At 44.9% G+C, this 14387-nt stretch overlaps 1 protein-coding gene across 3 annotated transcripts in view; it reads left to right on the forward strand.

Moving 5' to 3' along the window:
- Positions 1-14387, forward strand: part of RABGAP1 (RAB GTPase activating protein 1) — an 885283-nt gene that overhangs the window by 278297 nt on the left and 592599 nt on the right. For all 3 annotated transcript variants that reach the window (XM_069241548.1, XM_069241547.1, XM_069241549.1), the window contains one exon: positions 10466-10559. In XM_069241548.1, coding sequence (XP_069097649.1) covers positions 10466-10559 — 94 coding nt within the window. The remainder of the gene's footprint in view (positions 1-10465; positions 10560-14387) is intronic.

Genomic DNA, 14387 nt, shown 5'->3' on the forward strand with positions numbered 1-14387 from the left:
AACATACGTCCTCGGTGGAGTCTAGATTAAGATCCAGCAGAGAGGCATTGAGACTTCTAGAGGAGCATCAGTATTTGGAGGAAGGAGAAATCCCTTTACATGCTCATGGTTTTGAAAGGACGGAAGTGGCAAGCAGTCTAGACACTTCTACTGAGTGGGAATTGCTATCTCCTGGCGGTATTCCACCTAACGAGGTTACTTCATATCACAGTGTGATCAGGAAGGCTGCTGACCTTTTTAGAGTTGCTATTGCCAACTTCTGAGCTAAATTCCAACACACTGATGGAGGTTCTCCACTTCTCCTCTGTTACGTCAGAACCTTTGCTACGCTTTTAATGAGGCCTTGTCAGAGCCTGTTCTGGATTTGTGGTCGAAGCCTGTGTCTACTCCTGTGGTATCCAAGGTCATCGCTGGGAGATGTAGGGTTGCACTAGGTGACCCGCAATTCATCAGCCAGCATCCGACACCTGAAAGTCTGGTGGTCCATTCTGCTAAAACTGCTTCTTCCTTACATCTCCTGCAGATAGGGAATCAAAGCGCATGGAATAGTCTGCTAAAAAGGTGTTTTTGTCATGTAGCATGGCATTGAAATAGCTGAAAGCTACATGTGTCTTGGGCAGGTACGTCCATGCGCTGATGGACTGTGCTAAGGAAGTGGTTCCTAAACTACCACAAGATGTGTAAGAGCATTTTAACGGGTTTCTGCAGAACCGTCAAGCAGTGGCTAAGCAGGCCATCCAATCGGGCCTGGACACTGCGGACTTGGTTGCTAGGGCCATGGGTACATCGGTGGCTAACAGAAGACATGTATGGTTAAGAGGATTGAGGTTCTCCCCTGATGTTCTGTCAGTGTTAATGGATCTCCCTTTTGATGGGTCGAGACTATTTGGAGAGAAAATTCTCTCAGCACTAGAGAGGTTTAAGGAGATTAAGGCCCATGGCTAAGTCTCTGGGTCTCCAGTCTCTCTTCTCAGCCTATAGACCTTTCCGAAGGTTTAGGGGGCTTGGCTGCGGCTCCTCCTTTCATGGGAGGAAGCAGATCTGGGGACAACAATCTGCCAGCCCCCTCTACAGATCCTACAGGATTCCGAGTAGACTTAGGCAACATGGGGCTGCCCAGCAGCCGTTCTCCTCCTCATCTTCCACTGGGAACCTGTCGGGAAAGCAGCCCTAGTTATCTCCCCTTTCAGCAGTATGTCTTGCCTGTAGGGGGAAGATTAATTCGTTTTCCCCAAGAGTGTGTGTTAATAATATCAGACTGCCAGGTGTTGAGCATTTTAGGAAATGGGTATGCCCTTTCTTTTCTTGAATTTCCCTGTCCTGTCCCGTCCCTCTCCAGCATTCTTTTGGTTCAGAGGATAACCTGCAGTTGTTTCAGCAGGAAGTACAAAATCTGCTGTTAAAGGGCACAGTGGATTTGGTTCCGGATCAGCAAATGGGTCAGGGGTATTAGACCTGAGGATTTTGAATTGGTTCCTCAAACAGTTGAAGTTGAATGCTAACCCTAGCTCAGGTGCTTCTTGCTCTGGGCAAGGAAAACTGGATGGTTTCTATTGACTTGTAGGATGCTTATTTTCACATCCCTATTCTGCAGTCGCACTGGAGGAATCTTCTGTTCGTGGTAGAATCACAGCACTACCAGTTTGCGGCTCTTCCTTTTGGTCTTACTTCTACACCCAAGACTTCACAAGGGTGACAGCAGTGGTTGCAGTTCATCTCAGAAAAAGGGGAATATCTGTATTCCCTTACCTGGACGATTGGCGGCTCTACGCCCAGACGTCAGAGTTGGTACTGCATCATTTGCAGGTGATAGCCCAGTTGTTATTCAACCTGGGCTTTTAGCTGAATGTGCCCAAATCTCACCTGGAGCCCTTGCAGTGCCTCCTTTCATAGGGGCAGTACTAGACACAACATTGCATCATGCCTACCCCACTCCTCTGAGGATTTGACATTCAGGCTATGATTCCAGTGTTTCAGAATGGAGCGGCTGTTTCGGTCCTAAAGGTCCTACACCTGTTAGGTCTGTTCGCTTCCTGTATTCTGTTAGTCACTCACGCATGTTGCCACATGAGGGCTCTCCAGTGGTGCCTCTGCAAGCAGTGGTTTCAACACAAAGGAGATCTCAAGGAGTCAATAACAGTCTCCAGAGACACTGCAGTGGATCTTCAGTGGTGGAGTGTAGACGGTGACCTATTGCAGGGAAGGCCATTTTGTCTTCGATCTCCAGAGACCTCCGTCATAACTGATGCTTCCACTCTAGGGTGGGGGAGTGCATCTTTGATCTCCAGATCCCCCAGATCTTTGGTCGCCAGTGGAACAGATGTTTCACATCAGTCTGTTAGAGTTCCGGTGATATTTCTGACTCTCAAGGCATTCCTCCTTTCCATTCGCGATTCAAGTCTTGACGGGCAACACTGCAGTGATGTGGTACATTAACAAACAGGGATGGGTAGGATTGTATCTTCTCTGCAGAGAGGCTCTTCGACTCTAGTCCTCAGCTGGCACTTCTCAGATGATCACAAGTGGCGTCTCCATCCGGGGTTGGTTCTTCACATCTTCAGTTGTTGTGGGGGATGCCTCAGATAGACCTGTTTGCCTCACAAGAACACACACTGCCCGTCATTCTGCAGCCTCCAGTACCTGATTCAGGGAGCATTGGGGGGTGCGTTTCTGTTGAGCTTGGGCAACTGGCTACTTTACTCATTTCCTCCCATACCCTTAATTCCTCTGGTTTTGAGGAAGATTTGCCAAGACTGGGACCAAGTCATAATAATAGCCCCAAATTGACTGCAAAGGGTGTGGCACATGGACCTCCTGCACCTCTCACTGTGTCCACCGCTCCGTCTCCCTCATCCGGCAGACCTCCTCTTGCAGGGGCAGGTTCTACACCCCCACTTCCAGTGCTTGCACTTACATGCCTGGACATCGAATGGGGAAATCTGAATTCATTTTCACTTCCCCCTGAAGTGGTGGATGTTATATTATCAACCAGACAACACTCCACCAAAACTGTCTATGCTGGTAGATGGGCCAAGTTTGGTAAATGGTGTGGGGAGAGGCATGTTGATCATTTGAAGGCCCATTTGTCCAATGTTTTACAATTTGCTCTCTCATTGGCACCACACGGTTGTGCAGTTGCAACAGTGAAGGGCTATCTGTCTGCACTGTTGGCATTTATTTGCTTACCTTAATGCCCCTCTTCAAGTCTCCCCCCCCCTATAGTTCTAAGGTTTCTTAAGGGTTTGACTAATAGGTTTCCTCCAACTCAGTTTATAATTCCCCAGTGGGATTTAAATTTGGTTTTAACGTACTTGATGGGTACACCATTTGAACCATTGCGTAGATGCCAATTGAGGCTCTTAATGTTTAAAACTGTTGTTCTCATAGCAATCATGTCTGCTAGGCGTGTTAGTGAGCTACAAGCTCTGGGTGTAAAACCCCTGTTTACCACTTTCCATGCTAACAAGGTGGTTTTGAGAGCCAGGGCGTCTTTCCTGTCGAAGGTGGTGATGCCTTTTCATTTAGGGCAGCCCCTCACCCTTCTGTCCTTTTACCCTCCTCCCCATCCTTCTAAGGAGGAGGAAAATCTGCACGTCTGGATCCAAACAGCGTTGAGCTTCTATGTGGACAGTACGAGAGAGTTTAGGACACACGATCTGCTCTTTGTTGGCTATGTGGACAAGATGAAGGGCAAGGCTGTTCACAAAAGAACGTGATCAAGGTGGATCATTCTTTGCATTAAAATATGTTATGCACTGACAATGAAAGATCCTCCAGAGGGCATTAGAGTTCATTCTACCAGAGCGAAGTCTACTACTTCTGCTTTGGCTAGAGGTGTCCTTGTGTAGATATTTGCAAAGCAGCAACTTGGGCTTCCCTCCACACTTTAGCAAAGCAACACTGCTTGGACTCGGAAATGAGGAGGGATGGCCATTCTGTCCGTTCAGTGCTGAAGGATTTCCTGGTTTAGTCAGACAGGCACCCACCTCCGAGTGCGGGACTGCTTTGGGATTCTATTCAAAAGGTGAGCAATCCATAGGTAGTTGTAGTTGTAGCCATCCAAAACATGAGTTACTTACCTTCTGTAATGTGTTTTCTGGTGGATATAGTATCTACCTGTGGATTCCTCATGGTCCCACACACCTCCCCGTCGCCTGTCTGGTTATGCCAAGAAGGATATTATTTGTATAAATTGTAGTTATATGTATTTCTGGCATGTTGTATGTACAGAATGTATGTTTACATATGGAGATATATATATTAATTAGTTGAGTTTGCATAGGTTGTGCTTGCTATGTTGGTTTTCACCCATTCGCCTCGAAGGCACAGTAAGAAAAAGTGGGTGAAACTGACGTCAACACGTAGGTGAGGACTTCTTATGGCTCTGATGATGTCAGATGGAGTCGCGTGCAGAGCGGTTCCATTCTGGCGTCCTCGTTGACGTGGAGAGTTAGAAAGAAAAGATTTTCGTTAAATGCTGGTGCACTGGGAGAATCCAAAGGGTGAGGAATCAATATGTGGATACTGTATCCACCCGAAAATGCATTACCGAAGATAAGTAACTTGTTCTTTTGGCTTGTTTACATCAAGAATTCTGTTTCTTTCAGCTCACTAAGGAAGTAAAAATGTAGCTTGAAGTGCCAGCTATTGGCATACTTTTTCAAAAATGGCAAAACTGCTTCTCCTCCCGGTTGTCCATGCCTGCCTCACAAGCAGTAAAAGATTAACAATGTGGGGCATGACAGATGATATTCTCTTTCGAGGACTATCATTTCTTACTCATACGCACTGCACAGTCTTTCCTTTTGGGGCATCCCGTAGCACTGTTTTTGCAAAATACAATTGAGATAAACACTTTAACTTGGGAAAGTTAATTTTGAAAAAAAAAAAGTTAATTTTGTCAGCCTTTTTATTTGCTATATTGGCCAGATATGGTCATTTTAACTAAAGGAGCTAATTTAAATTAAAAAATTAAGTAGCCATAAACATATTTTACAAGCCTATTTTGAACAAACAATTAAAGATAGCCGAGCAATGAAAGAAGATAAGCTGCTTGTTTCTGAAACTGTAAACTGATAATGCTTCTTTAACAGTGTGCACACCTCTTGTATCCCATCATGTGCAGCCATTACGGATATTTAGAAACCTGCTTAGTAAGCTACACATCTCTTCTTCTTTTCATCAGGAGGAGGAAGGTTATTTATGACTTACTCCGAAAAAAGTTCTAGAATGAAAAGTAACTTTTCCTTCTCCTGTAGGGGGACCGTCATTAATAGAAAGCTATAAAAACAAAAAGCTTTAATTTGGAAAAGCAGTGAAAGAAAAATAAACGAAGTCATGCACCACTCAAAGGGGTTTCTGAAGTTAGCCTGATTTTCTGTACACGTATGGGCAAAGTAGCTGGCTTGCAGAATGGACATTTTTTAATAAGGCAGGAGTATTAATAAATTGAGCTTTCAGTGTACCAGTTAAGGTTCTGTTAGCTTTTTGGTAACATGGAATAATATAAGAGTATCCATCTGGGAAGGGGTTACTTTGAAGTGATTAAACTATAAGTATGAATGTCATGGATGACTGTGCTGTGGTGTGAGTTTGAGGGCTTCCTTGTCATTGCTAAAGACTTTTTCACCTTACCTTTTGATGTTAATCGGTATAACGGTGAGCATGCCAATATCTTCTTTGTTGATCCTTTTAACTGCAAATAGGAGAGCTGCTTGTGCTGGAACGCACATCTCTTCATTTGTGCTTTCTTGGCTAATCCAGAGAGATTTCAGACTGTGTGAGGTGGAGACAGAAGTCCCCCTAGGTGTTCTGCTTTGGAACCACAGAAGCAGTGTATGAATGAGGTCTTGAGCAATCTCCACCTCAAATAGATGTCTCTTCTGTCAGTTTCCTCCTGGATGTTTTAAAGCAGATCTCACATTATATGAGGTTGTTACTTGCTAGGCAGATGCTTGCTGTAGAGAGAGTGTGGATCTTTATCGATTTCTTTCCCCCACGTTGTGGGCGCTTCAGTAGATTGAAAATGCACAACTAGAAGGATGTCCCCGAAACAGCGTTTGAAGTAGAGAGACTAAAAATCAATAAGTTGTATGGATAGTGGATAGAACCCAGTTTCAGGGTTCCTCACAGTAGAGCTTTAAAGTATGAACTGGAGACCAGGTGCCTGGAGCTGTGCCTCCCAGGGTTTCAGAGTCTGCCAGCAGTCTTAAAGTCACAGCACACTTTATTCTTTTATAACTTTAGAGATTTATCCATATGAGACCATTTGCATTGATTTCCCAACTAAGAAAGAAAATGGTGATTAATTTAGAGAAAGGTTTGTGATCTGTATTACTTTAATACTTTTAGGTAAGCTTCCTTTTAATTAAGGCATTATTGTGATTCATAAAACAAATGTTAATTCGTAGCTTCATAGTCTTAATGCTTTATTACGGTTTTAAACGTTTTTAGAAAGTGGTTTCTGTTGTATAAAATTGGTCCATGATGTCCCAGTAAGGGGAAGATATTTAGTGTTCATGAATTCACAAAGGATAACTAGGATTGAGAATCAGCTCTACATACGAGTTGTTTCTTACTGGTTCTTTCTCCCTCAACATCTAAAGGTTTCATCTGTCATGTGTCCGTTCCCACTCCTTTCTAAGGCTCACAGTTACTCTGTTGCTTTAGCTTGGAGGTCATTATTTTACCCACCTTTTTACCTTTCCTCGCTTGCTACGGCTAAACTGCTCATGGAGTTGCTTGGCTTCCCCAAGTGATTGGGTCACCTACGTTCTTAATGTTCTCATCCCTTTTTCCCTCCTGTACTGAGGTACCTCAGTTAGCTAACCCTGAAAGCAGTTTCAGTTTCAGAACTATACACTGTTTGTCAGGTGTTGGTTTAAACTACTAGGATTGACCTGGTCGACTCTGGTGTGTCACCTGTAGTCTTTTCCGATCATATTGCCCATATTCATCTTCTCTCTACATGACAAGTTCTCACCCAACGTCCCTCTACCTTCGGCATGCCTGGACTGGCCCTAACCCAATACACTCACTGATGGCTGCCAGAAAATGGGCACACATTTTATGTAAATATCCATAACCGAGCATAACATTAGGCGCTCTTTATCGATGCTTGTGCCAATATTAAACTCTTTAACGTGCTTGCTCAGTTTTAGTCTCTATTGCATAACCTGTATCTCGCTGTGTTCCTTACAGTGCATTTAACGAACACCAACTCGGCACAGTAGTTCAATGCTCTGATGCGAAAGATATAGGGAAAGGTAAAATAAGTGCATAGGTTTTTGGGATAGAAATGTCTCGTATTTGGCCAACAGCTGTGTGCCCCTGCTGCTAGTCCCTGACTGCATATGAAACTGGTATCCTGTATTCTATTGTGCTGAGGATGAGGCATGTCCCAGACAATGCAAGGATCGCTTCCAGGACGTGCCCTGTAACTTGTAGGGGCCCACCAAGCATGACTGCATATGAACCAATGTACTGCTGTCTTTTCCCTGGGTACATCATGTAAAGGGGTGGTGTCAATGTACCGTGGTTTGTGAATTTGTTGTATGATCAGGCCTTTTTCTCTGTCTACAGAACCCACTCGAGCACTAAGTTTTGCTTGTTAAGTGATACCCAGAAATTAGTACCATCATTCTGTGTGGATGCGGAGTGTGTATGAGCGAGTACTGTGGGTAGTGGGATCCAATGTGGATGCCCGCGATTTTAGCATGCTACAGATGGAAGTTTAAGTAGCTTCATCAGACAATGAAAGGTATTCCTGAGCTGAAGGGGAAGACCCACGCAGTAAAGTGAGGAGGATGTAGACAGGGTTGCACTTAGAAATTCTCGAGGGCCTTGTGAGCAAAGATGTGCTGATGAGACCTTCCTGAGCACAGCCTTTTGGTGGATGGTAGGGATGAGGGGTGAGACTGCAGTTTCTGTTCAAGGTATGGAAGTTTCTATGCATGACATTTCCTTTAGTCTGTCTTTAATTTGTGCTTCAGGAGGCTGATGGCAGCCAGTGCAAAGAACTTGCATCATTGTGCCCGTTTTGGTACGCCTGCTTCAAGCAAGTCCCATTTTACCTGCCGTGAAAGACATAACTTTACACATGAACTGCGCCTGGTGAGCAGCCTCAGAATGGGATTGAAAGAGAACCAACTCCAATCTTCTGCGGTCTCAGCGGGTCCACTCCCTCTGTCTGGACAGTGTATGAAAATGAGCCCCAAACCACCCTACTTGGTTCCATTTTCAATTTCTTTGTGACAGAGGAATGGAGCACTCTGCATAGTACTCGAGCACTGCTCGGCAACAAGGGTTGCTGTCTGCCTGACAGCCAGTCTCCCCCATAGAGGTGAAGGGAAATCACTTGAAGTCTGCACTTTCTTCTAGAGGCACAGAGGATCTGCTTAGAATTGTCTACCTGCTGGGTGAGGAAAGGAGTCCACCTGCGCAGGGCAGGAGGACAGACTACAGGAGAAAAATCCAATATGTTCCAGGCTTGGCGCTAACCAAAGAGAGTGAAGGACTGCCAGGATGCGAATTTGGGGAGCGACTACCTATTCATCCTGATGGTACTCTGTCCACTAAATTTAGAGTTGATCGCAGGCCCAATGGTCCTCTCTGTACATTGAAAGGAATCACCGTCATGGCTGTTCCTTTCAATGTACTAAAGCTTTTGTGAACAGCCGTGGTCTGTTTTGACGGACTTTCATCAAAGTTCACAACTTTTTGTTTTTTACAAGTGGAAGTTTGGTTTGGAAAAACAAAAACAAAATAATGATCCTGACATCCTATTACTTTCTCCCAGGATGTGACAGCCATTATGTTTTTTCCTGTCTGTCACCACTAGGTTTTTCCTGATGGAGACCCTTGGGGGGGGGGGGGGGGGGAGGGAGACACTATACCAGCTCCCCTAAATAGGGAGGGTGGTGTAATGTTGTTCCTCCTATACCCCCTACTCTGTTGGGTCATTGGAGGAATTATTCAGTCGACTGAGCCAACAGCGGTTTTGTCAATAAAATATTTAAAGGCCACCCATCCTAAATGAGGCAGGCGGACAGAGTTTGGTGTACAAGCTACTCCGCTGCATTTGAGACTAAGTTATCTGACTCATAATCACACAAAAAAGTACGGCGTTCACAAGATCATTGCAGAGCTCTAACAACAGGGAATTCCTAGTGGCTCTTGCACCTCATTAGGTAAGCTGGTGCTAGTGAGAACTGTGTAGAGTTGAGATTCAAAAGAGGGGGAGATGGGGAAAGTTTCCTTTACGGACTAGGTGGTCTCACACACTATATAGTGTCATGCTTCATCATCTGACCACCTAGCCCCACCCAGGTAGGACAATGCCACCTGGGTGGACTCAACCTCACTGTTAAAAGAACAAGAGGGAGTGCGTAAATTATCACTGTTCTGGAAAGGTGTGGGATCCAGCTAATCTAGGGAATATTTAACACCTAAGCAGCTACCTGTGTAGAAGTACACTTTTAATAGTGGTGACTGTTGGTGTGGTTAAAAACAAAAATGGGACACCTCTGTGAGAGCAAGGACTCACAGGGTCACCTATTTAAAAGTCAATGGCCAACATGTTTCTAACCATTCAGTTGAGCCAAGGAAGGTCTCAGGGCATTCATCAGGGCCTCGGATCCCTGCGCCTCATAGAAGATGAGGGACTATAAGTTCTCCGTGCACTGGGAGAATACGTGAGGAAAGGTGAAGAGAAGGAAAAAGGGCCTACCTTGAACAAGGAATTACCTAGTGGAGGCCCTACACCTGAAGGCAACTAGCCCCAGGACTCCAGGAGGGGGAGTGACACCTTATTGTCACACAAACTCCAAAGGGGGTGCTCGCTATGCGCCTATTCTGTCCCTTCGCTGGACCGCTTGTGTTCTGACTGCCAACTCTAAATCAGACCTTAAGTCCCTGATTATACATCAAAGATCAGAGATGCTGGGGAATTTCACAGCAGACGTAGGCATAGCAGAGTATAGCACCTAGTCACAAGCAGGGTTATATCTCTATATTGCATTGCCCTTGTTGTGCTGTGTAGAATTTTTGAATCTTGCGTGATTAAGTACTTTCTTTTGACTTATTATTATGTCTATTGGTTGATTGTTGAATTCTGAGCTTTGGCCTCCCACACTGCCTCCGTGAGAATGTGGTGGCTGCTCGCCCTTGCTGCTTTAAGAGTCAAGTGAAGAAATGGCTGAATTTTGCCCAGATTGCAGAGACATACTTGACAAGCCCCAGGAGACCAACGGCAAACTGTATTAAACACCACAACTGGGTCTAGTATCTTGTCTCTGCCCTGTGAATATCAAATGGGGACGGACCATATTACTACGTATTGAAGTTGGATTCCATTTATTTACAACATGCATATTTAATATCATTAGATTTTAGTTCAGCTTTGTAGGTGTTCTTTAACATAGATGCTACGCTTTTACTTACATGTTGTATTTTTTTTTTTGCAAAGATAATGATGAACCTCTTCTGAGTGGCTCTGGGGATGTTTCTAAAGAGTGTGCTGAAAAGATTCTTGAAACCTGGGGAGACCTTCTATCAAAATGGTAAGGAACCAAAACGAAACAAAATTCTTCATTAATCTCAGTAAAGTAGTTTTAAGTAGACTTTGGTGGAAATCTTCTTTTAGTAGCATGGGTGGCTGTAGATACACATGCTTAGCATAGTGCTGCCATCTAGTGTTGGCCTTGGACGTTTGCAAGTTGTTTTTGTTTGAAGTCTCTCGAGTCGAGAGATGTGATGTTACGCCTCCTATGTATATTGCACATGGCCACCTAATTTATTTTTCTTTATTTTTTTTGTTCCTTTATATTTTTTGTGTCCTTGTGTTTGGGCGTGCACAGAGTTTCTAGAATACATGTTTCCGGTGTGCCCGTTGAAGTACCTTTTGTGAGAGACTTCAGCAAGTAATGTCCATATTCTCTGTCTGGTTCAGTTGGGTCACTTCAGTCCGTGCTGCCAAGTGCCACGCATTTCGTGTTCGGGTAACGCAGTTTAAGTTAAGATCCCGCATTACCGCATGATCGGTAATTTGTCAGGCAAACAAGAGGAAAAGAAAGCTAAACAGGATATTTCTAATTCCGTGCCTTGTTGTGAATGGCTCTACTCTTTTCAGTTAGCTGCCATACAGTGACACCTTGTGGCAGCCAACTTAATTGGTCAAAACAATCCCAAGAGTGCACCTGATACATAGAAAAGCTTACTTCATAAGCACCTGAGAAGAGGCGCTTTTACCTGACCAGGCCTGAGAGTGTTTCAGAACTATGTTGCAGCTGCTGGTAAGCGTATTGGGGCCTAGTAGGTGGGGCGGCTTAACACTTGCCGACTGTAGAGATGTAGCATGTGGGTGGCAAAATAAATCCAATACCTTGTCATTATGCTGCTCGCTTCGGACAAGTAAGTTCCTCTAATACCTTCTCCAAGCCTTACTTAATTTAGTTTTAGCACGCCATGATAATTGGCCTAAGTAAACTGGGTACTAGGTTAGTGCCCCCTCTATTTCTGGTGCTTTGCAGCATTTTTAAGATCTTCTCATCACTTAAATGAGTGTAATTTCTGATATTTGTTTCTCATCTTCATCGCTTGATTTTGCTATCGAGAAAGTGTCACTCCTTGTTACAGTGAAATTATGAAAATGTCACACATAAGCAATCCGAAACCGTGGCAGCTATGTTCAGTTTAAACTTCAGCTCTGGGTAGCTGTGGCACAGAACAGGCAGGCTTAACTCAAAGAAAAACAAGTATAAAGCTTTATCAGTAGCAAAACAGTTGACAAACTGAAAAGACAACACAATAAACATCCCACTCCAAGTTATAAGAATGGTATACATTTTGCTGAGCAGATAGACACCAAGATGACAGAAATCGGATCATGGAACTGAAGATATGATTTGTAAGTTTTAGAGTTGTCTCTAGTGGCAAAAAGTGCAAAGCCCCAACAGCAGTTATCGGTTTGCTCTATATCGTGTCAAAAGGTAAGGCTGACTGCGATGGAGCCGGGATCTGCTACAGGGGTCATGTTCGTTCTGATAAACTTATTTTTTCTGATGGAATTCTCTTGTAGGTGGACTGGCCCCGATGGAGGGCTAGATGTTAGAGGGTTGGTGCTCGGCATTGGTCCCTGTGAAATCTACAAAAATTTCTAAATCCTAATGTGGAAGAAGTAGAGCTTATTTCAGCAGGGCAAACAAGGAAGTTGAATCTGATGGGTGATGTAACGACAGTGGCTGCATTTCACTGGAAATCCATGGTAACCTCTGGTCCTTTAATGGAAAAGTTCAGAAAAAGTTTGTAAGTGTCCACTTTTGCAGTCAGGCAAAGAGTAGACTCGAACACCAGCTAAGGGTCCAGAATCTTATGGGCAACACTCAGTCTCCCAGAAGCCATCAGCAAGGCTCAGGGCAAGTCCAGTTGAAAATGGTCAGCTGGGCCCTTTGTTGCAGGCTTCTTGTAGCTTTTGTCTTCCTGTTGCTTAACAAGAGGCTAGCCAATTAAACCTGGAAGACCTGGGTTCATTTGGGAGCAGGTCCTGGGGTTTCTTTCAATAGGTAAAATAGCAGGTTCTGTCCTGATTCTGATTTCCAGTCCTTTGCTTTAGCAGGTGCAGTCCTCCTTCTGTTTTCCAAAGGTCCAGCAATGTTTGAGGAAAGTAGCCAGTGGTGCCACTTTTACGTCTGGCACTAACTTGTGGATGAGAGAACCTCCCTTAGCAATAGGAGTAAAATTCCCCTGGGAAACCCTACCCATTCTTACACTACTTCCTGGGAGTTTGTCACTAAACAATGCTACAGTGCATCTCTGACCACATCCAAGATGTCAGAACATTCTGTTCTTGGATCAGAGGTATGAACACAACTCTGAGGTGTGACTAGGGAAATGAGGAACTCCCTCTGCAAAACTAGTCCTGGGACAGGTTCCTCCCCCACTGGGATTGGTGCCACTCTAATTAGACAATGGCAAGGGCAGGCCTAGGTGTGAATTAAATGTCTGTGACAGTGGCTCTGTGACATTTAACTTACAGGCCCTGTGTACACAGAGTGCCATATGCTAGTGACTTATAGTTAAGTTAAAAATTACATTCAGGTATTGGACAATTACACATACTTTAGGGGTCAGAGCATATACACTTGGCGTCAGACGTCCGTGCCCCAGTATTCAGAGTAAGTAAACAAGCACTGAATCTAGCAAAAACTGGGACTGATACCTCAGGAAGGGCATTTCCTCACCCCTTTCTTTATTGCATCAGATTTGACCAGGTTCCAGTGTCTTAGCCTCCCCCATGCATGGGCATCTATAGCAACACCAAAGACCGTCACTGATGCCCCTGGATGCCGAGAAACTCGCACCCCTTAGGGACCAAGAACCGCCTTCAGTCCTTTTTTGCCAGAGAATGCTGCATGGGTGGAACTGACACCTTTCCAGAACTCCTGTCAGTCCCAATCAAATTGTCCAATGGCACATCACTACCTGTTCCCTAACCAAGATGACATCTCTATCACGTGCTGTCCTTCCAGGGGATAAACTTCTTCCAGGCCCCCAACTCCCCCAATCTACAACATTACCCTTTCAGGACTTCACTCCTTGATTATACCACTGACTACCATGAGGAACTTCAGAGGGCCACAGCCTTCCACAAGTTTGACATGCTTCTCCCTCAGAAGACCTTTCTCTTGAATAGTCTCTCCAAATCTGAGCGTGCTGTCCAGCCAACCTAAATTAAGTGCCTGGTTCCCTTCGACACCCTGGTGGTGCACACCACGTGCAAGCTTGTTTCTGCCCAGGACACCAGCGATGCTACTTCTTCAGACAAGGACAGCAAGAAAATAGATGCAGTGGGTGAAAGAGTTGGCAGCTCAAATTGCACACATTGGCGGATAGTCAGTACTGTGGTACATCGATCATACTGCGACAGGGGACAGTGGAAGGAGTTACAAGAGCTTCTTACGCACCTTCCAAAGCAGTACAGAAAGCGGTGGGGAGGAGATAGTGTCGCCTCTCCCGGTGCCAGTATCTGCCTTAAGGGGTATCAACACAAGAATCATTCTACGATAACACTTCTAGCTCCATTTCTCCAGGTTCAGTCTTAAGGTTCCACAGCAGCTCCTTAACCTCCTGTCTGACTGGGCGCACATTTTTGGACCCAGGGAAGGGAAAACCCACTCTGGCAATCTCACTCCTTCCAGAGGCAGCACAGTCTCGCCACTGGCAAGCTGAAGGGTAGGGAGTGAACTATGGGTAGGGGGGATAGATATGTGGCATCCTCTCTCTTTGAGAGGAAATCACAAACAACAACTGGGCCCTGGCCAAAGTTCAACACAGCTTTTGCCGCATACTGCCGCTCCCAAAATCCCTCGCTATTAACACACCCTCAGCAA

The sequence above is a fragment of the Pleurodeles waltl genome, chromosome 6 (assembly GCF_031143425.1).
Source record: "Pleurodeles waltl isolate 20211129_DDA chromosome 6, aPleWal1.hap1.20221129, whole genome shotgun sequence".
Taxonomy (NCBI): Eukaryota; Metazoa; Chordata; class Amphibia; order Caudata; family Salamandridae; genus Pleurodeles; species Pleurodeles waltl.